This window comes from Gobio gobio (assembly GCF_949357685.1).
Source record: "Gobio gobio genome assembly, chromosome: 18".
Lineage (NCBI taxonomy): Eukaryota > Metazoa > Chordata > Actinopteri > Cypriniformes > Gobionidae > Gobio > Gobio gobio.
In genome coordinates, this window is record NC_137111.1 from 35,907,136 (window position 1) to 35,933,009 (window position 25,874).

General features: G+C 36.7%; 1 protein-coding gene across 5 annotated transcripts in view; it reads right to left on the minus strand.

Annotated features, from left to right (window-relative positions):
- The window catches only part of akt3a (v-akt murine thymoma viral oncogene homolog 3a), a 103,364-nt gene that overhangs the window by 19,993 nt on the left and 57,497 nt on the right, over positions 1–25,874 (minus strand). For all 5 annotated transcript variants that reach the window (XM_079843117.1, XM_079843115.1, XM_079843116.1 and 2 more), the window contains 6 exons: positions 11,954–12,079; positions 9,092–9,203; positions 4,049–4,193; positions 2,081–2,212; positions 1,741–1,806; positions 1,182–1,250 (listed from right to left, as the gene is read on the minus strand). In XM_079843117.1, coding sequence (XP_079699243.1) covers positions 1,182–1,250; positions 1,741–1,806; positions 2,081–2,212; positions 4,049–4,193; positions 9,092–9,203; positions 11,954–12,079 — 650 coding nt within the window. The remainder of the gene's footprint in view (positions 1–1,181; positions 1,251–1,740; positions 1,807–2,080; positions 2,213–4,048; positions 4,194–9,091; positions 9,204–11,953; positions 12,080–25,874) is intronic.

Sequence of the window (25,874 nt, forward strand, 5' to 3'; positions counted from 1 at the left end):
GCAGGTGACATTGCAGACTGAGGGAATGAGAGCGAGATTGCCGCCTCTCTGATTAAACAGCACCGTTGGTGGTGGAATTTCATTTATCAAAACTCGAGTCCCTCAAGATGGAATCCTGCGCTCTGCCATATCAACAGAGCGACACTGTCAAACTTCACCAAGTGCGTCCCGAGCAACCAAAACTTTCAACAACACAATCATTTTGAGTCTGAAATAGTTCTTAGAGGTAGACCAATAATCAATTTGACATTTTTTACAGATATTTACACTTTTATGCATGTAATTGGTTGTAGAAAAATCAAGTCTACTGATAAATAGTACAATTTGGAAAGTCTCTAAAGAAAAGAATCCAAAAACAGCATTACGCCAATCAGATCAACAGCAAACAACTGTGATCATAGTGGTGTAAAACCGCTGTCATTTGTTTGCATAATTACTTAACTTTCATTCACAAGTAAAAAAATATGAAGAATTTCAAGTTACACCTAGTCCAAAACAAAGATTACATTTTAAATAGCAAAATAAGAAATAAAAAGGACTACTACTACTACTAATAATAATAATATATTTCTAACCACTTAAATAAAAAAACAACTTTGCATAAAATAATGGAATAAATATTAAAATAATAATATTGATGCTTTTTATTTATAACATAATATCATTCATATAATATAATATACATTTTGTTTTTATACATTTAATTTGCAAAACAACTTTGCATAAAATAATGTAATAAATAATACTTTGTTAATATTATTGACTATTTATTGTATGCTTTAAACCATTTAGATTTGTGAAACGAATATGCATAAATATTGATAATAATAATAATATTATTATTGTGTCTAAAATAAATAAATAAAACAAACAGCGGCTTTGCATTTCGGTTATTGCTAAAACGTCATTGTTATCGATTGTTAATAATATTGGTTGATAATTTGATACTTGGTACTTTTTTCCCAAAGGATGTCTCTTCAAACTGTGGATGTATCACAAGATATGATCATGCACTTCTCTCTTGCACTTAACTTTTCTCTGATAACAGATGACATTTTTAGCTCACCACAGCCGCACAGTATACGCAGATATTAGTGGCAGCATTACTACAGAAATAGATCGTCTGCCAACACAGACGACAAGACAGACATACAAAAAAGCAAATGCAGACACACACGTACCTCTCCTCCATTGACATACTCCATCACGAAGCATAGACGGTCTTTTGTTTGGAAGGAGTACTTCAAAGACTGAAACAGCAGGTGGATACACCATTAGAAGAAAAACAAAAGGCAAAATCCCACTAAACTAAAACAAACGCAACGTGAGAGATGCTCATCAAAATGTATGCAGTGAGAGAAGTGTTTGTCTCGAGAGAAAATGAAAGGAGCGTTTTGAAAAGCTTTGCTCTTTCTCGTAGGCCTTGATGCTAACTTTGAGGGAAGGTGAAGTTTACGAGGGAACACCAGCTTGAGTGACAGTAGTAAATTGTTTTTGCTAAACCTGCTGTGTATGTTGCGTGGCATACAACAGCATCTGGAGTGTCAGAAAATTACCTCTCACTGGCGAGTTCTCAACAGATGCACAGCTACATTTAGGCCGTTAATTTATTACAGTTTATTCTCTACATTATAATGAGGCTCCAGGGAAAAGCCAATCATATATACAAAAGCATTGTGAAGCTTTAAGTTCTCTGTAAATCCACTCTGAATGATAGTTCATTACAAAATGTGCACTCACGGTTAAAAAAGGATGTCTCGTGTTTTTCAGTACTCTGCTTTCTGTGAGCGTGTGGGCCACTTCGTCCTACGGGAAGAAAAAGAAGGTGGATCATGAATTGTATTTTCTGAAGATAAACCATGTTTGCTTACAGAACATGTGCACCGTGAGGGCATTATTTTGAGTCCTGGATATAATGAGATTATGTATTACAAAGCAGGGGAGTAAAATGATACTTTTGTAACTGTTAAAAATGTCATTAACCTAACTCACACAATACAAAGTGCCTTATTTGAAAAAATTACATCCTGAATGCAAAGATCAAAACATTTTTAAATAAAATATCCCTGATGAATCTTACCTTTGCTATAATAACCTCTTTCTTTAAAATTTTCATTGCATAATATTTCCCGCTGGCCTTCTCCCTTACGAGAATGACTTTTCCAAAAGTGCCTTTTCCCAATAATTTTAAGTAGTCAAAGTCATTCATTGTCTGCAAAACAGAAAAAAAAGAAAAAGCTATTAACTGTCAGGCATATTGAAACGCAATGCATATAATTAGGGTCTACATTTCTATTTTGTTAATGTAACTCGATCAGAATGTGTCCACATCTCTATGTTTCTGCTGCGGGGATGTAATCCTGCTGCTCAGAGACTCCGCTGCCACCAACACACTGACATGTTTGTACATTAGCTTGTTGTTTAAAAATGATGAAACTCCCAGAAATACACTGCCTTAAAACACATTATTGAGAGAGAGAGAGAGAGTTTCATAATTTTGTGCAACTGAGTTATAAGGTCTGTTTCATACAGTATATCCTGAATCTACGGGCGGCAGTGTAACTCCAGCTGTAGGCATGCATTGAGCCTTTACACTGTAGCAGCTCCAGAAAGAAAATAGAGTGATTTCTAGGTTACTACATTGAGTATTTATTGTATGAATTGTGCCGTTATGTTCCACTGATAACTTAAAGGTCAAACAGCCATAAACTGCTTAAAAATGTGGATTCAAACAATGGCTGAGATTTTCATTATAACCTCCTGGTGCCACTGTCCTCGCATGAGGACATTATATTTTAGTGAATTTCTCAGTTTCTCTGTCCTGTAAAGAGCACATTCATGGCTTTTCAGAGATCCCATTTGTTTTTAGGTTACACCAGGACAACAAGTTCTCCTTTGAAAATTACTGAATGATCAAATGTAGCACTCTTATGGAAATATATTTTAAAATTGTTTAGAATTGTAGAATATTACTTTGTTACAAAACAGGGCATTGATTTCATAGAGGACACGGGACTTAAAGCATGTTTATCAGGCATTTTGGGAGACACAACAAGTGAATAGGGAAAGAAATTACATATCAATGTCCCTATAAAACATTAGATATTATTCTGAAAATGTTGCCAACTATTACTCCCACTATTACACTTGTTTTTTCATCACATGTTGCTCCAAGAACACATTAATATGCAAATTAGATACAGTGTAGATACATTGCAGTGAATGGGAAAACCCATGGAATATCAATTAATTCGTTATATCTTTCATAACATAGTTGAGAATCATCTTTAAACAAAGTTTGGTTAAACAAAATCCTGAAACCTCAAAATTGATTGGTGAATGAAAAAAAAAATCCCATTGTTTTTGCCTATACATGTAATTTCATGTAATTTTATTTTTTACAAAACTGAGTCCTGGTGTCCACGTATGAGGAGGATATTTGAATAAAATATCATTACAAAAAAAATTAATAAATAAAATCCACTAGACAATGTAATGACATGAAAAAATACTAAATTCAAAAGGCTTTGTTTTCCTGGGGGTTAGGAGGATAAATTTGATACAAATCATGTTGATAAATAGGTTTGAAGAACATTTTCAAATTTTTTACTGCTTAGTTTATTGTGTGATATGTGACATAAAAGACTCAGCACACAAACTCTACTTTTAGACAGAAACCAGCCTTAATTTAAAGGGATAGTTCACCCAAAAATGAAAATTCTGTCATCATTTACTCACCCTCAAGTTGTTCCAAACCTGTATGAGTTTCTTTGTTCTGCTGAACACAAAAGAAGATAGAGTGAAGAATGTTTGTAACCAAGCAGAGAGAGCAACTTTTGACTACCATAGTATTTTTTTTCCTACTATGGTAGTCAATAGTTGCTCTATCTGCTTGGTTACAAACATTCTTGTAAATCTTCTTTTGTGTTCAGCAGAACATGAGAATTTTCATTTTTGGGTGAACTATCCCTTTAACTTTGTGCCAGTTTCTGCCTTGCAGCTTCCAATGTCTCGGATTAATATGATCCAGATCTGTATATGAAGGCACCTTGCGTTTGTGGTGGCTGATAGACGTGTCCATCTCCTCCTCTCCCATGTTGTCTATCTGTGAGGTGGGACTACACTGGATACGTTCCTCTTCCTGTCTTTGGAGTTTATCTGCCACCATCTGGATCGCCTCTGCCCACTCATCCCTTTGGAAACACACACAAAGCCCACGTTTCTAAGAAGAAAGCCATTTTAAAAAAACACTGCTTCATACTGCTTCAAGAATATTCTTGAGACACACTAAACAAACACGTAGTTCAGTTATAAATGTAGACTGAAATGTAAACTTGACTTTTTTACTTTGTTGAAGACATTAGGCCAGACCATCTGAGTTAATCACAAGGCCGTTCTCACTAGCTGACAGTATAATCTAATTTGAGTGGGGAAGCCGCCCCTCTCTGCGAACGAGTGTCTCCCTCCATTGAGTTTTCATTTGTCGCGCAGCACAACATCTGTTGTGAAGAATCAGTGGTGCATTCATGTTTTTGAGCATGTGTTAGTTTAATAATGATGGATTCATTTGAGCGAAGCTAGCAGTTTCTCACTGTTTCACAGCACTGGACTGAACCAGAGAGTACGGATGCGTGGTCTACTGGTACTCTGTACCGCAGTACTACACATTTTACAGTGGTATATAATAATGTTATAATTAGCAAATTTTGGTACTTGGCTTGAACAACAACATGCCACTATTCAGCACATTTTGGCAGTCCGCCATGCTGGAAAAACAGCTTAAAGATGTTGTTCTCCCAAAAATGAAAATTCTGTCATCATTTACTCACCGTCAAGTTGTTCTAAACCTGTATACATTTTGATCTGAAGATATTTTGAAGAATGTTGGTAATCAAACAGATCTCTGGCCCCATTGACTACCATAGTAGGAAAAAAATACTATGGTATTCAATAGGGGCCGAGACCTGTTTGGTTAAACATTCTTCCAAATATCTTCCTTTGTGTACAGCAGAACAACGACATTTATACAGGTTTGGAACAACTTTAGGGTAACACAGTTTAAGGCAGGGGTGGACTGGGGCAAAAAAGTGGCCCTGGACTTTCTAGCACAAAGCGGCCCATAACAATTGGTCGGCAGCACGTCAAGTCAAGTCACCTTCATTTATATAGCGCTTTTTACAACACAGATTGCTTCAAAGCAGCTTTACAGTGATAATAGGAAATTAATTTTGCTTTTGAAGAAAAGTTTTTCATCTAACCATAAACTCACTAGCTCATTATGCACAGAGCAACTTTCTTACTAACATAAAAATTTAGATTCTATTTATACACAAATATAAATGCTATATTTTTTATTGAAATGACAGGCATACTTCTTTAGGATATAATTGGTCTTTCCTGGTGCACATGGCAATTAATAAATAATTTAGATTTTTAAAAAAAAATATTTTCCATACAGTGAAGTTTAATATCACTAAGTTCAATACCTACCATAAAATCAGTCCATATAAAGCAATGCTATGGTCTACGACTTAGTATGTAGTGCAGAATGTGGACTATTTTATGGTGCCTTTCTAGTGGTTATAGTATTTGTCCATTCAGGAGCTTGACATCTATCATTTTATGGAATAGAGCTCCAATTGTTTAAAATTATATTGGTCCTGAAGGTAAAATAATGCATGTGAACTAATTAGCAAATTATAGCCTATATTTATTTTAGTAAATTACATGTTCCTTCACGGGACATAGGCTACTTGAATATGAAAGTTGCCAGTTTTACCATGTTTAAGTGAAAATAATATTTTGAGTTTTATGAATAATTTTCAAATGACTGTGATATTACTGAAGAAAGCCTGGAAACAGACGCACAAACATTCACTCTGATATGCTGAAAACTGCTATGTTAATGTTTCTTTGTGCATTGTGAGTCAAATAACGTAAATGGCATTACAATCTGAGAAATTCGAAAAGGTCAGCAGAAGTTTGCATCCCTGGAAAGCAATGTGTATTGTTTAACTTTTTTTTTTATCGTAAACATTTGGAAAATATTGCTTTATTGACTCCTCTAGTTCAGCTGTTTATCTCACCTCGGCTTGCATTCAAGTGCCGCGCTGCTCGGTTTCTGTGGACAATAAATCCTGCCTCCTTCGATTTGATTGGATATCTCAAACATTTTGACATTGACAAGCGCTTTTAGACCACTGAGACTGATCAGGCTAAATAGATTTTCCCCCCATGTGGGCCATTCGTCTGGGCTGACAGAAGGATATAGATTAGGCTACGTAAATTTACTATTATTCATTCTTTATATATATTTACGAAGCAACGGGCCGGCCAACTTTGTCCAGCGGCCCACCGGGAAAACGCACGGTGCTCCTGATAGCCAGTCCGCCCCTGGTTTAAGGTACTTATCTGTTATTCCACATTACCCAGTCTAGTTATGCTCGTCTATTTAGAGGAGTTTAGAGGCACTTCTCAGTGACAAGAATTGCCTTTTGTAGGACACACTGATACGCAGATATATGCACATACACTAATGTTAAAAATAATTTTAAAATATATATTTTTTATTAAGAAATATGAATGCTTTTTATGGAGCAAAGATGCATTAAATTGGTGAAAAGTGACAGTAAAAACGTGTTACAAAACATTTATATTTCAAATAAATTCAGTTTTTTTTTACTTTCTACTGAATTTTACAGCACAACTGTTTTCAACATTGATAATAATAATAAATGTTTCTTTCTTGAGCGCCAAATCAGCAAATTAGAATGATTTCTGAAGGATCATGTGACAGAAGACTGGAGTAATGGCTGATGAAAATTCAACTTTGCCATTACAGGAGTAAATTAAAATTGTAACTATATTATAAATGCATAAGAGACTTAGAAAAATATTACATCTTACCGACCCCAAACTTTTGAACAATAGTGTCATCCAAAGTAAACTGATGAACATTATTTTGTTTTCTAAGAAACTTATATACATATAGGTATTAATACATAAATAATAAATAATATATAACACACACACATTTATATATATGTTTATATATAGTTTGGAAACTGTACTATTTTGATTGTTTTTGAAAGAAGTCTCTTCTGCTCACCAAGGCAGCATTTATTTGATCCAAAATACAGCAAAAACAGTATTATTGTGAAATATTTTTACAATTTGAAATAACTTTCTTCTATTTTAATATATTTTAAAATGCAATTTATTTCTGTGATCAAAGCTGAATTTTCAGCATCATTACTCCAGTGTTTAGAGTCGCATGATCCTTCAGAAATCATTCTAATATGATGATTTGCTGCTCAATAAAGTTCAAAAGAACAGCCTTTATCTGAAATATAAAGCTTTTGCAACATTATAAATGTCTATACGGTCACTTGATTAATTTAATGCATCCTTTAAGTTCTTTCCCAAAACCCCAAAACTTTTGAACGGTAGTACAATGTTACAAAAGCTTTCTATTTCAGATAAATACTGTTCTTTTGAACTTTCTAATCATCAAATAATCCTAAAAAAATGTTTTTCCACGACTGCTTTCAACATTGATAATAATCATACATGTTTCTTGAGAAGCAAATCATCATATTAGAATAATTTCTAAAGGATCGTGTGACACTGAAAACTGGAGTAGTGATGATCAAAATTCAGCTTTGATCACAAGAATAAATGACATTTTAAAATATATTCAAATAGAAAACAGTTATTTTACATTTTAATAAAATGTCACAATATTACAGCTTTTTTTGTATTTTTAATAACATAAATGTAGCCTTGGTGAGCAGAAGAGAGTTCTTTCAAAAAAATCAAAATAGTAGTTTCCAAACTTTTTACTGGTAGTGTGAATATATATATGTTAATATATATGTTAATATATATATGTGTGAATTCATATTTGTTTTTGTTATTTTTATTGATATAATTATTTAATCTATTGACAGCCACAGTTTAATTTCATCAGTAGGCCAAGGTTTTCCATTTGTTGCATGAGGTACTGATTTAGTATTGATACAGCGGTACCAGAGGCTGGTATTGTACCAAAGCAAAAATGTTGGTATTGATCCAATCCTATCAGGCAGAGTCTGAAAACTTGCACTCTTGTGCATTGCCATTGGTTAGTGGGAAACCCTCAAAAAGAATAAGAGATTGAAATATTAATTATCAACATAATGTATGGATTTCCACTCATATTGTGGCACTTCTGTTTTTCAGTGGAAGCTACAAACCCCATGATGAATGTTACATTCCCATCGTGGTGCATTTGAAGCCCAAGGCAAATTCAAGATCCTTTGGGTTAACACAGTAACATATACGAAGGGCCCTGCGAACCCCTTCAAGGTCGTGTGAATGAATGGGTGTGGAGTGGTTTGGTGTATAATGAGCGGTTTTTGCTAATGAGAGATAAAGGCTTTGAATACAGTCTGGCGTTATGCCAGCTGCCGCCACATCTCTCCTCCTCACATGTAGGCCTGCAGTTTCTGGGCCTCTGCCAGTACGCCGTGTCCCACTCCTGTTCAGAGCTGTGTGTGTGTGTGTGTGTGTGGGGTAAACAAAGTGTGCATTGGACTGCGATGCACTGTGATAGATAGACAAGTAAGTTAGGAGTGCGAGAATAAATTGCTCAGTGTCTGTTCATATCTTTTGCGTGATTAGATGCTTTGCATTTTAACAATTTCTATCAGTCTAATTCAAAAATGCTGTTATATGGTCTGCTGAATCATTCATGACTCCAAAAGGATACTGATGATAATAATAATAATAGGCAGAAATTTCTCAGCTTTTTGGACATGGGATGTTTATTCATCAGTCCTAGTGAAATTCACAATTTATATACACAATATATGTGTATGTTAAGTAAAGTGTGACTGTTAACCATTTTTGAGAAATAGATTTGCTTGGTTCAAATGGATCATGGAAAAATGTGGATCCCATGGCAAAACCAGTTGAAAACCACTGATTTAAGGATTATAAACAATGATTAACTACTGAAATAAATACACATAAAATACACATTATAGATACACTGAACAAAATGAATGTATTTGGATACTGTCATGACCTCAAAAATGATGACCGTTCTCACCTCTCTTCTGGCGTGTCCACATGGAAGGTCCTCTCTATGACTGTAGTCCATTGTAGACATCTAATAATAAAAGTGTTCGGCTTTGGTCGTTCAGTTTTCATCAGCTGGCATTCTGGAATGACAGACCAAAAGAAGTTGTAGCCACTTTATATTTCATGTATACAATGCAGAAACAAACAAAAAAAACGCACTAAATAAATATAGACTTAAATCACAGGCAGGGAGAAAGCTGACCTGAATTCTAGAGTAAACTCAGCCCATTTCCTAACACTCCGGCTGCGAGTGTTTGCCATTGTCAGAGTGTTTTATTTGACAAACAGAGGGGAAGCAGCGAGTCCGATGTAAAACAAATGGCCATTAGCAGAGAGGAGGCAGCAGGTGGGAGAGTGCAACGGTGAGATGAACGAGCGAGAGGTACATTTGCTGGAATGTGGCGCAACATTTCATATACAGAGCTTAGCTCTGCCACATCAGCCACTGCTCAGTCAGAGGGAAATAATGCGCTTCTCTGATACTTTATGAAAGTAGCAGGGAACAGAGGTGACGTCCAGACTGGGCTCATCGCTGCTGCAGATTTTGGGGACAATGCCCAGACGACAGGTGAAACGCAACAGCGGCCTGGGCTGCCAGTCCCATAATGAGGGCCCTCAGCTGGCCAATTTCAGCCACCTCTGAATAACGGCAAGGCCTAAATTTAGCCTAGAAGGTTAATGACGACATCGCTAAGGTCACGAAGCCATGCACTGTACAGAACGTCTACCTGGGCAGTAGAGGGAAAATTGAGTCCCACGCTGAGTGCAGAAAAACAAGGTCACAGCAGCCAGAATGTGACACCTCAGGAGGAGAGGAGGCAGATCTGACAGTATTGTTTGCTTTGCCACATTGGATCACAGATGACGAGCACTGCTTCAAGTAAGAGTCGCTAAGGAAAGCTAGCATACCAATTAAACAGCCCAGAAGCTGCGACTTCTGCTGCTTGCACCGTGCAACATCTCTTAAAGGTTTTCTCAAGTCCAAAATAAGGTTGAGCGGGTGCCAAAGTACAAAAACATCAGGAGACAAAAAAAATGGCAGTCACCTCTGCAGCTGTTAGTGAGAACTGGCTTCAAAGTGAATGCAGGGTTAAAAACGAATAAAAGTTTCCAAACAAATCTAGCAAGTTCTTAGAAATGTACTCTTTATATGCACTTGAATATAAGTTCAAAAGTTTGGGGTCAGTAAGATTTTAAAACTTTTTGAAAGAAATGTCTTATGCTCACCAAGGCTGAATTTATTTGATCAAAAATACAATAAAACAGTAATACTGTGAAAAACTATTACAACCTAAATTCACTTTTTATTTATTTATTTGAATATATTTAAAAATTGTATTTATTCCTATGATGCCAAAGCTGAATTTATCATCATCATCATAACTCCAGGCATCACTGTTCCATAATCCTTCAGAAATCATTCTAATATTATTAAACATTTCTAATTATCAGTGTTGAAAATATATTAATATTTTGTGTTTATTCATGATTATTTGATGTATAGTTCAAAAGAACAGCATTTATTTGAAACCTAAATGTTTTGTAACATAAATCAAATATATTTACTGTCACTTTTGATCAATTTAATGCATCCTTGCTGAAGATTAAAGTATTCATTTATTTGAAGAAAAAATAATATGCATAACATTAACAAAACATAACATTTAGAAATAGATGTATTCAAGTCACTGTATGTTTTTATGTATTTTTGAATAAATGAATAGATCAAGACAAAAAAAAAGTGAAAAAATGTCTTTCCTTGGAAAAAATCCAGCTGTATTCATAAGGCCGCGTTTCCAACTAGGTGGATTTCACTTTGCAAAGCGATTTGTCATATGCTGCAATCATTGTTAAAAAAGACAAATTGGTCAATATGGAGTGTGGTGTACTAGGGAGCAGATGCAGGACTGGTCAGGCTGTGTACAGGACTCGGTGAGAGCGGTCCGGAGGAAGGCAGTCTGGTGGCAGCTCATTGCACAGGGGGTGAGAGCGATGCCATTTCAGAGAGTGCATTAGGCTATCAGCCTCCCTGCACCACCTGGCCTCCCAGCTTTCTGCAACAGATGTGGCAATCCTCTCCCACTGCCAAGCGGCCCAGGCCGGATGTATGGCCACCCCTCGCTCCTCCAGCCTTTAGATTAAAACCTGGCTGGGCCTTTTGACGGATGGAGAGTTGGGGAGTCGCTCGTATATGTGTCCAGAAACTAGCGCTGAAAGCAAGAAATCCACAACGTAGTGTGCTTGAGTTCAAGTTGCGTTTCAGAGGAAATAAGTCACTGCTTTTGATGCCTTTATTTCACTGCTCTAAAAAATCATTAAAAAAACTCTTAAGAAGAATGAAGTGAAACGGAACTGTGAATGGCTGCAAAGCATTATGTCTCATATTAATCCGATTTTCCTCAAGGATCCAAGATTAGAAACAAGCAGAAGTTTATTTTCATTGTCCCTGATCATTTCAGATCTGCCTTAACAGTTTAAGTGGTTTCTGAACTTTTTTTGTGAGCCTTTTGAAATGTACAACAGGCTTTGCATCATAACAAAGGTCATTTTATATGGTCGTATTTTGAGGGGACACTAGCAAAAACAGCCTGTTTTATTCTAATTGTCAGAGAGAATTGAAAATTAGGACTAACATTATAATTTGACTTTATGAAAATTAAAACGTGAAATGATCCCTACAATAGACCATTCAAAAACACAGTGTGTGAATCAGTGCAAGCATTTCATTAGTATATGGATATCATTTTAGATGCAATCCAATGAATTCATGGAGATTTACTTCTCTGTTGCCCCACAGAAGATAAAGAATTAACTAAATCTTCACACTTACTTGCAACAGAGAAGTTATTGAGAGGGTAGGGAAGATCTGCATCCTGTGGCTTCTCCTTGTATCCAATAAAGGACCCATCGGTTTTTAGCAGGAAGTAGCGAGGTCTCCAATTCTTAATATATTCACCTGGGGGAAAACAAATTATGTAAATTTAAAGGGAACACAGTAAACACATGACCTCAAACTACTTGCACACCAAAAACTCACATTCACACTTTCTTTTCTTTACATACAATTGGAGATGGAAAAAAGCCCTCATTGTTTTGGGTAGTGACAAACTACATGCATTAATATCACAAGATTAATATCCCAAACACACAGAATGAACACGATTAGACGGCGTTAATTTTGACTTTGCATATGACTAATCACAGGATTAAAATGTTAACATGTTTACCACTGCTAGTCCAGCTGTCAGCTACTGCATCATCTGCCTAAATCCGAGGGCAGGTGTTAGAAATACTCAAACTAAGGCCAGTGGCACCAGGTCGGCTTACAGTAAAACGTGTGCGGAAACGCACTATGCAGGGGGTCAGAAAATCCTCACAGGGGGCAGCAGAGACACCTTTAACCTTTCTACGGTAAAGCCGCAAAAAACAACATCTGTTGAGCAGCTGGTCATGCCATATTATCATGCAAAACTTCTGGTGCAACAGCCTGTGCTATCTAATAATAAACAGCAGGATTACAAGGGTGTCAGCATCACCACGCAGGGGGCAAAGCCGCACGCACACACGGTCCAATAACAGGCTTCAAGAGTGATAATGCACATAACATCTGCCTGCTGAGTGATGCATGCTGGATGCTGGAACCAAACAGACTTGTTCATTAGCAATTTCGTACCTAGAACAATGGTAAGTTCATGTTCAATTGATATTTCCTGAAAAGTAATATTTGTGGAATACAAATAAATTTTACTTTGTTTGTTATGTGTCATAACAAACCGTGGGGCAATCACAAAGGCAAACAAGAAAATTTGGTTACCCTTTATTTTATTGGTCCACTTTAGACATTCTACTAACTATAACTAACTTTGCAAGTATACTGTTAGTGACTGTAAGGTTAGGGTTAGTAGAATACAGTAAGTTGACATGTAGTAGCAAAGTCCCTTATAGTCAGTAGAATGTCGGTTGGAGGACCATCAAAATAAAGTGTTAGCAGATATTAAAGGGATAGTTCACCCAAAAATGAAAATTCTGTCATCATTTACTCACCCTCAAGTTATTCTAAACCTGTATGGATTCTTTCTTCTGCTGAACACAACAGAAGATATTTTGAAGAATTGACTTCCATAGTATTTTTTTTTTCCCATACTATGGAAGGCAATTGGGTCCATCAACTTTTTTTAAAATATCTTATTTTGTGTTCAGCAGCTTTTTTCAAAATATCTTATTTTGTGTTCAGCAGAAGAAAGAAATTCATACAGGTTTGTAACAACTTGAGGGTGAGTAAATGATGACAGAATTTTCATTTTTGGGTGAACTTTTTCTTTAAGCAGACAGTCTACTAATACTCTAATGACTGCTAGTTAACATGTAGTTGCAAAGTTACTTATAGTTAATAAAATGTCTAAAGTGGACCACTGAAATAAAGGATACGTATAACCCTGAAAATACGTATAGCATAGTGCATTTATTGCACAAAATTACTACTCTGTCGTTATTTTGTTCAATGTGTCGTTCAAAACTTTCACTATAAAAGAACTCCATATAACATGTACACCATATTCCAAGAATCACAGAAAAATAGAACAAATGGTGACAGATTTATGAAATGTTCCTTAAAAACAATAAATCCTTAAGATCTGTTTTTGGTCTAGAAAATCTTTAAATTTTTCTCCAGCACATATTCAGCATGTGTCTTCACCATTATGCTTTTCAAATAAAGGCAAAAGTTTTTAAATTACGTAAATTGATGGATATCAAAAAAAGAAAACAACTACTTATTCTGTTATCCTATTTTTGTTATTATTTAAGCCATAAAGCCAAAAAAATATGCTGAATCTAACCTGCAAGACTGTTTAAATGTGTTCTTGCTGATTGTATTTATTAAGATCGACAATCTGGTATTTGTTCAAGCGCAGACGCAGGAGAATCCGCAGACATGTACTTTCTGATTCTGAACTCCTGGTAATTAGCCACGATCCTCTCTAAGTGACACATGAGCCTCGTGACAGCTCTGATCACTTTTTTTCAGCAGAAGAGAAAATAAACAACATGTTCTATTTGTAACATCCACTTAAAGCATAATGACACCAGCTTCTCCTAATTAACACATCAGAGAAAAACACCTGCTCATGTTAATTTGAGGAGACGGAGGTCTTTGCCGGTATGCCTCAATGAGGAAAAGGAATCGCTGGGTAGGAGGGAACATCTGAACAGAGGGATCCGCCTTCCAATCAAAAGGTACAAATAAAGAAGGGAAAAGGGATGAAGGATAAAAGTGGGCTGTGAGTCGACGCATAGATCATGTACATACATTTATCCGTCATTGGCCATTTTATTACCTCTACAGATCAAACTTTAGCAAGAGGGCTTGTTGATTTTTCAAAGATTCAGCTTAATATTTATCAATTAGAAAGGCATGCTGTGGTACTCATATGGGAAACGTAGGTTCGAATCCAGCCTGATTCCATTTCCCCTCCTCTCACCCCCCTTTAATTTTCTTTTTCTGACAATAAAAAGAATATCATTTTAAAAAAATAACACAACTGTGATGCAATATTAAATATATTAATATATACACTTTCGTCTTCTCTAAAGTGAGCGCAAACTCTCACACAACATTATTCCTATTATTGGTGGATCAGTTATGGACAAACGCAAAGCAAAGAGTTTAATCAATGATCTGATCCTGGATCAGCCATGGTGTCTTGTTAAGCAGTGTAGAGTACAATCACTGTGCCGCTGACAGAGCCAGGGGTTGAACAGAAGGGGCTGCGTGACTAAAAGCAAATGTCGCTCGAACCCAGCCAGTGCTGTTTCATCAAGCCATTTTTACTGGCTTCTCAATCGTGAAATTTGTTTCTTTAGATCCAAAACAGTAGGCGGACAGTTGGTCTGGCAGGCGCTGGTGATGCTTCTACCCTCAAGTTTCCAGAGCGTTCGGTCAAAGTGAACAGTCCTATTGGTTACCATTATAACCAAACACCAGGTTCAAGAACACCGTAGACCTTCAGATTAGTGGTTGACCACTGAAAACACTTGGTTAGAGCCTAGGAAACTGCATAACGATACACTTTCTCTGACTAAAAAGCTTGCAGGTAGCCTAATACCTGAGGAAAATATGCAACAGGACATCCAAAGTCCCTCCTGCCCCATTCCAATTAAGTTCTGAATCCAAACGGCTCCAATTGAACAATTAAAATATCATACTGGGTGCCATTCAATTACAAGCCCAGATTAATTGTTCATTTGTCTGTGGTCTGTGACAGCCTGATGGCTGTGGGACGTAGAATTGGACGGGCTACTTTCGAGACAGACGCGATCCTGAGCAAACTTCCCCCCAAAACATCCCAGCCACTCCTGAGACTTCCCGAAGGCTCGCTGCCTCTGCCACGCTCGTTCCGACGTGATGGAGCTTCAGCAGGACAGGAGGAAAAAACAAGCCCACGGAACACAAAAAAACAAGGCCATTTGTTAATCAGCCCAAACAAGGATTTAATTTAATGCTTTGGCGGGAACTGCTCTACTTTGCAGATGGCTTAAAGATGGGCATGTGATGGGTGCCCTGGGACCAGCGGGCTGTCGCGTTCCAGCACACGCCGGGCACTCCAAGCGGCACCAGCTCGCCTGGGCACGAGCGCCCACAGCCGCTACAGCGCAGCCTGGGCACCGGCACGTGGTCCGAGACGTGGGCAGCATTAGGTGGTGCAGTACGGATGGAGAATGCGCGGGAGGGAGAGCTGGCCGCTTATGGAGATTGGTGTGTTTTGTTCACCATGTACCGCAGCAGCTTGCCGGAGGAGAGCGGCTGGAGTCACTTTGTCAGTTTGGCAGAGACGGACGCAGCATGGACACACTCACACTCTGACTCATTCACACACACACAGACACACTTGCAGCAAACAGTTGCTCTGAGAAACTATTGTCAGAAGTATTGCTTAGTCTGACCCATGTTCTAATGGTTAGAACGGGAGCACTTTAATGCTGCAGATGTTCATTCGTTATGACTATGATGAATTCAGTGAGCACTTTGATAGACTGATGATTCAACTATGGCCACTTTCAGCCCTGTGGACTTTCAGGAAATAAACTTCCATAAAACAGAGTTTTTGCACTCACTAGTTTCATTCATTAGTCCACTAACAATTTCCAACAGTGGACAAACACAGGAGAATTCAGTCTTTTGTCTGACACATCATAAACATTTCCTGCGTTTACGGTGTTGGACAATAAAAAAAACTTTTTTCTTTATTGTCTTGTCTCACATATATTAAGCATGGTCTTTGTTTCCTTGGTAACCAAGTACACAGACTACTGAAAAAAAGTTATTAAATGGCAAACACGTTGGTTTTGGGGCGGAATTGATGTCATCATTTGTGTAAAAAATAAAAATGTGTTAAAAATACATAAAATAATATGGAATAATATAACTATGTAATTATTTTATAATGGAATTAATTGTATAATTACAATAAAACATTTACATGTACTCTTTGTTAAGATTTACAGCTTATAATGATACAAAATAATAGTAAATAATAAAATGTACTTTAATAAAACTTCTATAATGGAATTAATAATTATAATTGAACAAAAGACTAAATTACAAAACTAAACCCTAACCTTATAGTAATTACATGTTAATATTGTCAATATTTGTGTAATTACACTGTAAAAATGACATCTTAAAATGAAGTGTAACCAAATGCACAGATAAAAAGCATTTGAACGAAGTACAAAAAATAAACAATAAAGGCATTACAGCTGTAATGTGACCTTCATATAACAAAAAAAACTGATTTCAACAGTTTTTCTTTGTAATAAAAATCAAGCCCTGGGACAATTGAATATTCAGTTTGGAACCGAATGTAAACTGACTGATCTCAGCATCAGTCTGTGGGTGAGAAAGAACAGTAATGACCAGAATAAAGCGAGAGACTTTTACAGAGACCAATCTGGACAATGTCAGTGACTTTCAAATGACTCAACCGTTCCTTTATGTAACTGTACTTGGTCAAACGTGACCAACACCAAGACAGACTCAGACATGCTAATCAGCTCCACTGGAAGGCGATGCAGCTGTGAAGTTGTCAAATGCAATTTCAGGGCTTAGCCAAGGTGGGGAGGAGTGGAGTAAAAGTGACAATACTTAGTGAAGCTCTGGGGATTTGCTGTATTTTCGCCTGAATTGCCGAAGTCTTAAACACTGATCCCCTTACAGAGACGAAGGTCATATATCACCTGTTAAGAAAGCTAGACACAACATGACAGATTGGCGTCTGATTCACCACCGTCACACCGACCAAGGAAAACCATAAACAAGGGGGCGCTACCCTGCAAAGTGAACCCTTAAAGACATGATGGATAAGATGATGAGGACACATCCAACCCCAGTGAATATACTGACTTGATATGCAAATTCACTTCTTGCTTAGAGTTACATGCTGTTATCAGCAATGCAAGGCAGTGTAAACGCTAAAAAGGGAGTGGACTAAAAGCGAATACTGCAGATTAGCAGACATTCAGCATATATATATATACATGCTTTACATCTAATACTTTACCATGATGCAAGATGTTGAAAAACAACAAAATGAGGCTTCAAATGACACGGATAATATAAATAATATGTATTGCTGTAGATGTTATGCCGTTATAGGCTTATGTTCAATGATATGGAAAATAAAATAAAAATACATTTAAAAAGACACTTACACTACTGTTTAAAAGTTTGGGATCAGTAGGTTTTTTTTTTTTTAAGAAATTAATAATTTTATTCAGCAATGATGTATTAAATGTATTAAAAGTGACAGTAAAGACATTCATATTATTACAGAAGATTTCTATTTCAAATAAATGCTAAACGTTTTTATACGTTTTTAAAAGTTATACTACTATAAAAGTATTTTAATGCATTAATTATGCCTTGTAATGCACCTTATAATGCATTGTATGGTCTTTTGAATAATCGTAACCGCAGTTATAAAATATTATAATACACTTTTAGAAAGTATAATGCATTAAAACATGGCAAACAACCAATTTCAGATGTAACAAGGAATCTGTGAATATTTTAATGCATTTTAACTTTGGTTACAATTATTTAGTAAAATAATGCATTTTATGGTACATTATGAATACCTTTATAATGCATTATACATAAAGACTTTAAGTAAAGTGTTACCGAATTTTCTATTTATCAAAGATCCCCGAAACAAAATATGTCAAGGTTTCCACAAAAATATGAAGCAGCAAAACTATTTTCAACATACTGGATCATGTGACACTGAAGACTGGAGTGATGACTGCTGAAAAATCAGCTTTTCATCACAGGAATAAATTACATTTTAAAATGTATAACAATAGAAAAAAGTTTATTAAATTGTAATAATATTTTGCAATATTACCATTTTACTATATTTTTGATCATATAAATGCAGTCTTGGTGAGCATAAAAGACTTCGTTCAAAAACATGAACTGACCTCTTAGTGACCTCAAACTTAGTTTCTATTCATTGTTTCATCAGCCACAAGGTCATTGACATCTTAGATAAAGGGTTTTTAGTAAGTACTGATCTGATTATTTTTATTATATCATCAATATGTAGCATTAATAATCATGTCATTCATTAAATTACATTTTTCAATAAAAGCAATGTTTCAGTGTGGCTTCCAGCACAGGCATTAGTGTGTGCGTCCTCTGTGTGTCCTCAGGGAGGGCATCAGGGTGAGCCAGTGGCATTGCAGCCGTGGACTCAACACGAGGCTCTCAGACAACTTAGATGCAATCCAGGGCTGGCTCAAGCCAATCCACTTAACCTGAATTAGTGTCATTAGACCGCAGCAGGAAGGAGTGTCTGTGTGGATGTGCACATGGAATAACCCTGACAAACCTCTGCTGCATGATACTATTAAGAGTGTGTGTGTAACAGACACTATGGCTGTGAACACTGGGAGTTTATGTCTGATCAAATAAGGAAGTTTGAAAGTAATAAATGACTTGCTGGATACTATACATCACTTCTACCATGGACAGCAACTGTTCAACATCTGTACTTAAACTACATGTATTAGTTCATTTTGAGTACACAAACATGTAATCTCATTCAATGTTAAAATATAAATTTGAAACAAAATGACGCTGGTTCTGTTTGAACCTGAGTTGCATTTTGAAGCTGTGAACAAAGTATACACGCAATATAACATTATAATAATAAAGTTTTTGAAATATTATTGTGGGGGCGGGGGGTGGTATGGGGTTAGCATAATACACTTTTTTACAGTTTTATAATAATGATAATTTTAAAATACGAATGTAAAGTTTTTTATTCAGCATAATAAAATGTCCCTTTTTATTATAATTGTTAGTATCATTAATACGTTTTTAAAATATTTATTGGGGGGGGGGTTTATTCAACATAACTTTATTATTATTATTATTTATAATAATAAAGCTTTTAAAATATTATGTTTTTTTAGCATAATACACTTTTTCAATAAAAAAAATACATGTTCATTTTTATAATAATAATTTTAAAATACGAATGTAAAGTTCTTCAGCACAATACACTTTTCCTTTTTATTATAATTCTTAGTATTATTAATACGTTTTTAAAATTGTATTGGGGGGGTTGTTCAACGTAAGTAGTTTCCTTTATTATTATTATTATTATTATGGTCCCACTTTATTTTAGGTGCCCTTAACTACTACGTACTTACATCAAAAACTAAGTACAATGTACACATTGTGTTCATATTGTATTGCAAAACACTTTTGCTGATATTGAGGTGGGATATGGGTAAAGTTATGGACAGGTGTGGTGATATGGGTAAGTTTAAGGGTAGGGTTAGGTGTAAGGGAAGTGTCAACAGTGTAATTACAAATGTAACTACAGAAATGAATTACAGATGTAATTACATGCAGGTATTTTTAAAAATGTAAGTAAAATGTAAAAACATGTATGTACACAGTAAGTGCATTGTATCAAATTATTAATTTAAATATTAGAACACCGTAGTTAAGGCCACCTAAAATAAAGTGGGTCCATTATTATTATTTAAATGTAACGATTTATTAAATATTGGTGTCGTATCATATTGCTATTGCTAGTATTTAGAACATTTAGAACACTTAGTTATTTACCAACAGTACATTGGTCAGCATTTCATAAGCTGAGATCCTACTGACAAACTTTTCAAAATGTTGTTCTGTTTGTTTGAGCAACATGTCAACTTGAGGTTCAACAGAAGGTCAGGCTAGAAGGGGCAATAGGCGTGTTTGGAAATCATGCTTATTTTGTTTTCTCCTCAAATGACAAAATTCACCTTTTTAGCCACTACACATCATGCAAACTAGAGACGAGATGAAACGGCATGTACCGCAACCAAACTTCCTCAAGGCCGTTAAGTCTGTTTAAGTGAGTGCAGATGCCTGCTACAGACTCCTGCTTGATGGAGGCATCAGACAATGGGCGGCAACAGAGCAGAGAGATGTCAGGCCGGCTGGGGGGAGATGAGGGAGGGAGACATGGGTGCCCAGGGACAGGAGGCTCCCATGAGGCCTGCACAGATTTCAGTCCGCCAGCTGCACACAGCTTGCCCTCCTGGTGCTCCTCCAGCCCCCCAGCTGGTGCAGAGAGCTGCTGCACTGGGCCCGTACGGAGAGGCCATCCCGCCAACACACACACATGTACATCACACACACACACACACACACACACTCGAATGTGTAACAGGATAGTTTGAGCATCAGCAGTCTATATGTGACAGCACTGCAAATACATGATGCTGTGTCAAAGTTCCCTGTCTATTAAACACAGACTATAGAGTGCTTTCATTCACACTACACTGAATCTGCTAAATGATCTTTACTTAAATATGATTTATGAATATGAACTCGTTTTGTTATCTAATACTCTGTAAGATATAAGACAACAATATAAATGTTAATACAATGGATTACAATGTAAATAAAATCATTCGATTTTTTTCAACATCAAAATAAAGTAACTCCATGAATAAAATAAATTACAATACATAAAAATGTATAAATAATATATGAAATCAGCTTTTTAAAAAAAAGAAAACTTTTTTCATTAAAAGGAAACATTCTTGACACATCAAAGTACATATCACTGAAGTCAAGTAAAGTTTACACTGTTAACAACTTCAGCCACTAGATGGCACTGAATTACAGATACAGATAGTCTGACGGTTCAGCATGAGAATAAGAAACTGAGTTACACCCTGTGTGTGCGTGTGCACGTGTGTGTGTGTGTGTGTGTGTGTGTGTGTGTGTGTGGGGGGGGGGTGAGAGAGAGAGAGAGAGAGAGAGAGAGAGAGAGAGAGAGAGAGAGAGAGAGAGAGAGAGAGAGAGAGAGAGAGAGAGAGAGACTGAAGTAGTCATTCAACTAACAAATACATACAGAGGCAAATCAAAACATGTTGAATCTTCTGTATATTTTGAACAACAGAAAATGAACATGAGCAGCTATAAACATTCTCAAATAGTAAAAGTAGGAAGCTTTGCACTACAAAGGGAACTGCAATTATTAAAGAAAGTTTCAAACACTCTCCCATCTTCCATTGCTTGGACAAACAGATCCCAAATACCATTAATCGAGATGAACAGGCACTAGTGCCGCAAAAACTACTTCAACCAATGACAAACTTAAAATGAAGTATATTTTTGATAATTACAAATGATTTCTATTGTAAATTAATGTTGTTTTATTCATCAAAGAATCCGATACAAGGTTCCCAGAAAAATATTAAGCAGCACAACTGTTGTTGATAATAACAATAAATGTTTCTTGAGCAGCAAATCCGCATATTACAATGATTTCTGAAGGATCATGTGACAAGGAAGACTGGAGTAATGATGCTGAAAATTCAGCTTTGCCGTCACAGGAATAAATGACATTTTTTAAATATATTTAAATAGAAAACAGTAACTTTAAATTGTAATATAATTAATACGTTTTTATTGTATTTTTTATCAAACAAATGTATTTCAAAAACATTGAAGACGAACGTTTTAAACAGTGTTTTTTTTTTTTTTACATCAAATCACAATGTCAAGGATAATGGTATTGTGTCAGTGTCAGTACTGAGATGAATCGCATGTACCTGCCCTTCACCTCTGATTGTATTTCCTGCATAAAACACGGCTAATTAATGAGATTATTGGAGGAACTGGCAGCAACTTTGATCGGCTAATCAAATATCAGCAATTGAGCCCAATCAGGCCATCCGTTTTGCAATCTAATTTGCCAGTTGTTCACGTTAAATGGGCTGCAGCATTTGCTGCGTAATGTGCAGTCCTGCAGTCATGCTCGGCGGCTGCAGTCTTGTTAGAAGCACAGGAAAGGTCAACTGAATTGAATATAATGGGAGACACAAACGTACCTTTGCATGTCATAAAGCAAAAAGTTCATCATAGCACATTAAGAGTTATAATTGAACTAAATGCCCATTTCATGCCAATTAGACAGTTCATAACGCCTGAGCGAAGGTAAGCGTAGTGGGTCACATGAAACAGAGGTTTGCTGTGAAAAGCCTGATCCATGAATCATTTAGAATAAGAGCAACAATGAAGAACTTCCCAACTGTTGCCGTAGCAGCCAGAGATCAGGGAACGATCTTTAGTGAAAGGCGTGTCCCCCAGGAGCAGGCTGGTTTATTTTACACTGTGCCATTGTGAGGGGCCGCACTGACAATACGTCTGTCCGCGTGTGTGCGCGCTATGGATTACAGGACTCTCCAGCGAGAGTAACGCTGCTCTCTGTCAACCCTTTGAAGCCGAGACCAGATCAAAGGCATGAGGAGCTTTCTTGTCCATTTTACTGGTCCCATTTTAATGGTCGATTCCATTCATGCAGCGGCCCACGCCGAATATCAACAAGTTCCCTAAACCCCCACACATGTCCTGATGGGACTGTCATCATAGTCATAATTAATTCATAGAGTCAGGACGGTCTCGCAGGGTGACTTACACATGTTACCGTAGCCTCTGGAGCATGCATAATATATACAGGCTCCAAACATCTGAAACTCAGGGAGCATTTGAAATGTAGTTCGTATTCAAAACACACAGTCAACATTGTGAGCATCATAAATCAAAAATGTCAGCTTTGTGCTTATGGGCTGAAGTAAAACAAGGCTGATAATAAAGTCTGGGTTAAATATAAGTTAATCTCTACCGACTGTGGCATGCTGACAGTTACCACAGAAAATAAGAGTTTCTCGGTAAAGAAATCCACAAAAATGGGTTGACAGTTGACAACAAATTATAACTTCCCTAAAGAATAGAATAGAATAGAATAGAATAGAATTGTATTCTGAGAAAAAGTGATTTCCAGCATTGCATTGGTCTGTATTGGATTATATCTACTTACATACAAAAGTTTGGGGTCAATTTTCTTTTTTTTTTAGTTGAAATAAGTCTTTTATGCTTACCAAGGCACTTTTTTAAATATATTTTAAAATGTAATTTATTCCTGTGATGAAAGCTGAATTTTCAGCATCATTACTCGCATATATGCTGATCTCGTCCCAACAGTTGTGCTGCTTTATATTTTGTGGAAGCCGTTTTTTTTGTTTCAGGATGAATAGAAAGTTCAAAAGAACAGTGTATTTAAAAGGAAATCTTTTGTAATATTTTTTTAATGCATATATGCATATATAGGTCTCAGTCAGAAGGAGACAAAAGGCCCTAACACAGGGGCCACACACAAGCAGACAGGAACAACAGCTCAGGTCTTAGAAGACTGCAGCAGCTAGTCGCACCATCAGGACAGTGGTGAACAGGTGCAAAGGCTCTGAGCGTGCGTTCCCCGGCCCCGGCCTCTGAATGGCCATTACAGGCGAGTGGCGGGGTTGCTGCTATTATTTATTCAGCAGCGCATCCACCAGAGCAGGCCGCTGTGCTGAGAGACAGCTGGCAATGGGGGGACAATACAAGAACCCCTCGACCCTATTGTCTGACCAGCCCCTGTCTCAGCCTCTGCTCCCACACGTACAAACACACGCATCTTTGTGAAGCATCCCAGAGCCTCTATTCTTCCAGAAACCAACATCACCTCCCATCTCCCCCAGAGACACACCACAGCTGAAGTAAACAACTATAGCCATGTAATTCTGCCAGTACTCGGCCATCCCACCCTCACAGGCAGCCCCCCCTCAACCCACCAGACTTTACCACACACACAACGCCAAACACATCCCAACACTTCAAATTAAGACGAACACAACCACCAGCTTTCATTTAGAACGGGCCCATTGAGACGCTCAATGGAGGCTGGACAGATATGACACTTGAGTTCACAAACTGCTGTTTTACTCTGAGCTGCTGTTCTTGATGTGTTTGACTTTCCTTCAGTTGCTGAATGGAACCCTGTAAATAAAGTACATCATAGTACTGGCAACTACAGACAATATTTGATGATTTGGAGATTAGAAGTGATAACTGTCCCCACTTGGGGCGATAGGAAAACAAACAATAAATACAACTTTTTACCATTTTTACCACTCAAATGTCAAAATGACGTGGTCTAACAATCGGGTAAAAAATATTTTCCTTAATCTTGAATACATGCATGCGTCATTATTGTCATCATTGTCATAATTATCATTTTCAAAAATATTTTAATATTTGTAATAATAAATATCATGATGTTTTTGGGGAGTCGCACCACGTGACATTTTACAACATGAACTACGCTTACTTTTTCCAAATGGTCAAAGTATCTGACATTTTCTGACATTTATTGACACATTAATAGAGGTCTGCAAGGCTCGTTGTTGATGTTTCTGCTTGTTGGTTGCATCACATGAATTTGTTAGACATTTTAAAACAAACTCTTGAGACAAGTCAGTCACCAAATCAACTCTCATGAAAAGAATTTCATTTACATATATTGAACAGTGTGAAAACGTTCAATATTGCTTTTATTGGTCTCTAAAATGTCACTGAAATGGTAATATGAAATACAATGATCTGAACAATTGAGGCTGCAAAAAAATCATTTTGGCGTAGACTGCAACGTCAATGCCTCTCACTTAATTGCAGCTGGCAAGAGTCTGGACTAGAGTCGGGAAAATCAGCAGAACTGAATAATGTGCTCTATGCTGTCAAAACAATCCGGTTTTAGCACACAAACAATAATGAATAATGCTACAAAAAAAAACAAGTTCAACCATTCAGCTGGCTGGCACATAATGAAAATGGAAAGTTACAGATGCTTCTTTTTAAGTTCCTTCTGTCTGCTGTAGTGGGTATTAAGGAGGAAATTGAATGTGCAGACAAACTCAATAAAGAAAAAAAAACCTGAGTCATCAATTACGACTACTGTGATCAATCTTACGGCTGTTGATAAATAAGTTATTAAAAGCCAGGAGCTGCTGGCGTGTCTTTGTATGACCTTTATAAGCACAGTTTGGGAAGAACACCCAAGCATGAGACTCCTCGCCTAAGCCTAAACTCACGTTCTGGAAAAAAAAAGTGTGTAAGTGTGTGTGTGCGCATCTGTGTTGGTCTGAAATGACTGCTGTGGGTGACACAGGGTAAGCTGTTCAACTACAGATGTATTATAGGCAAAGAGAAATTAGATGGGAGTAAAACTATTACTCATAATAATATTTAAGAATGTCTGCTTTCAACTGACAAATGTTAGACAAATCTATAACATACTAATGATCAACACTTCAAATTAAATATGAACATAGAAATGTACAATTTACTAATGCATAAACCACTG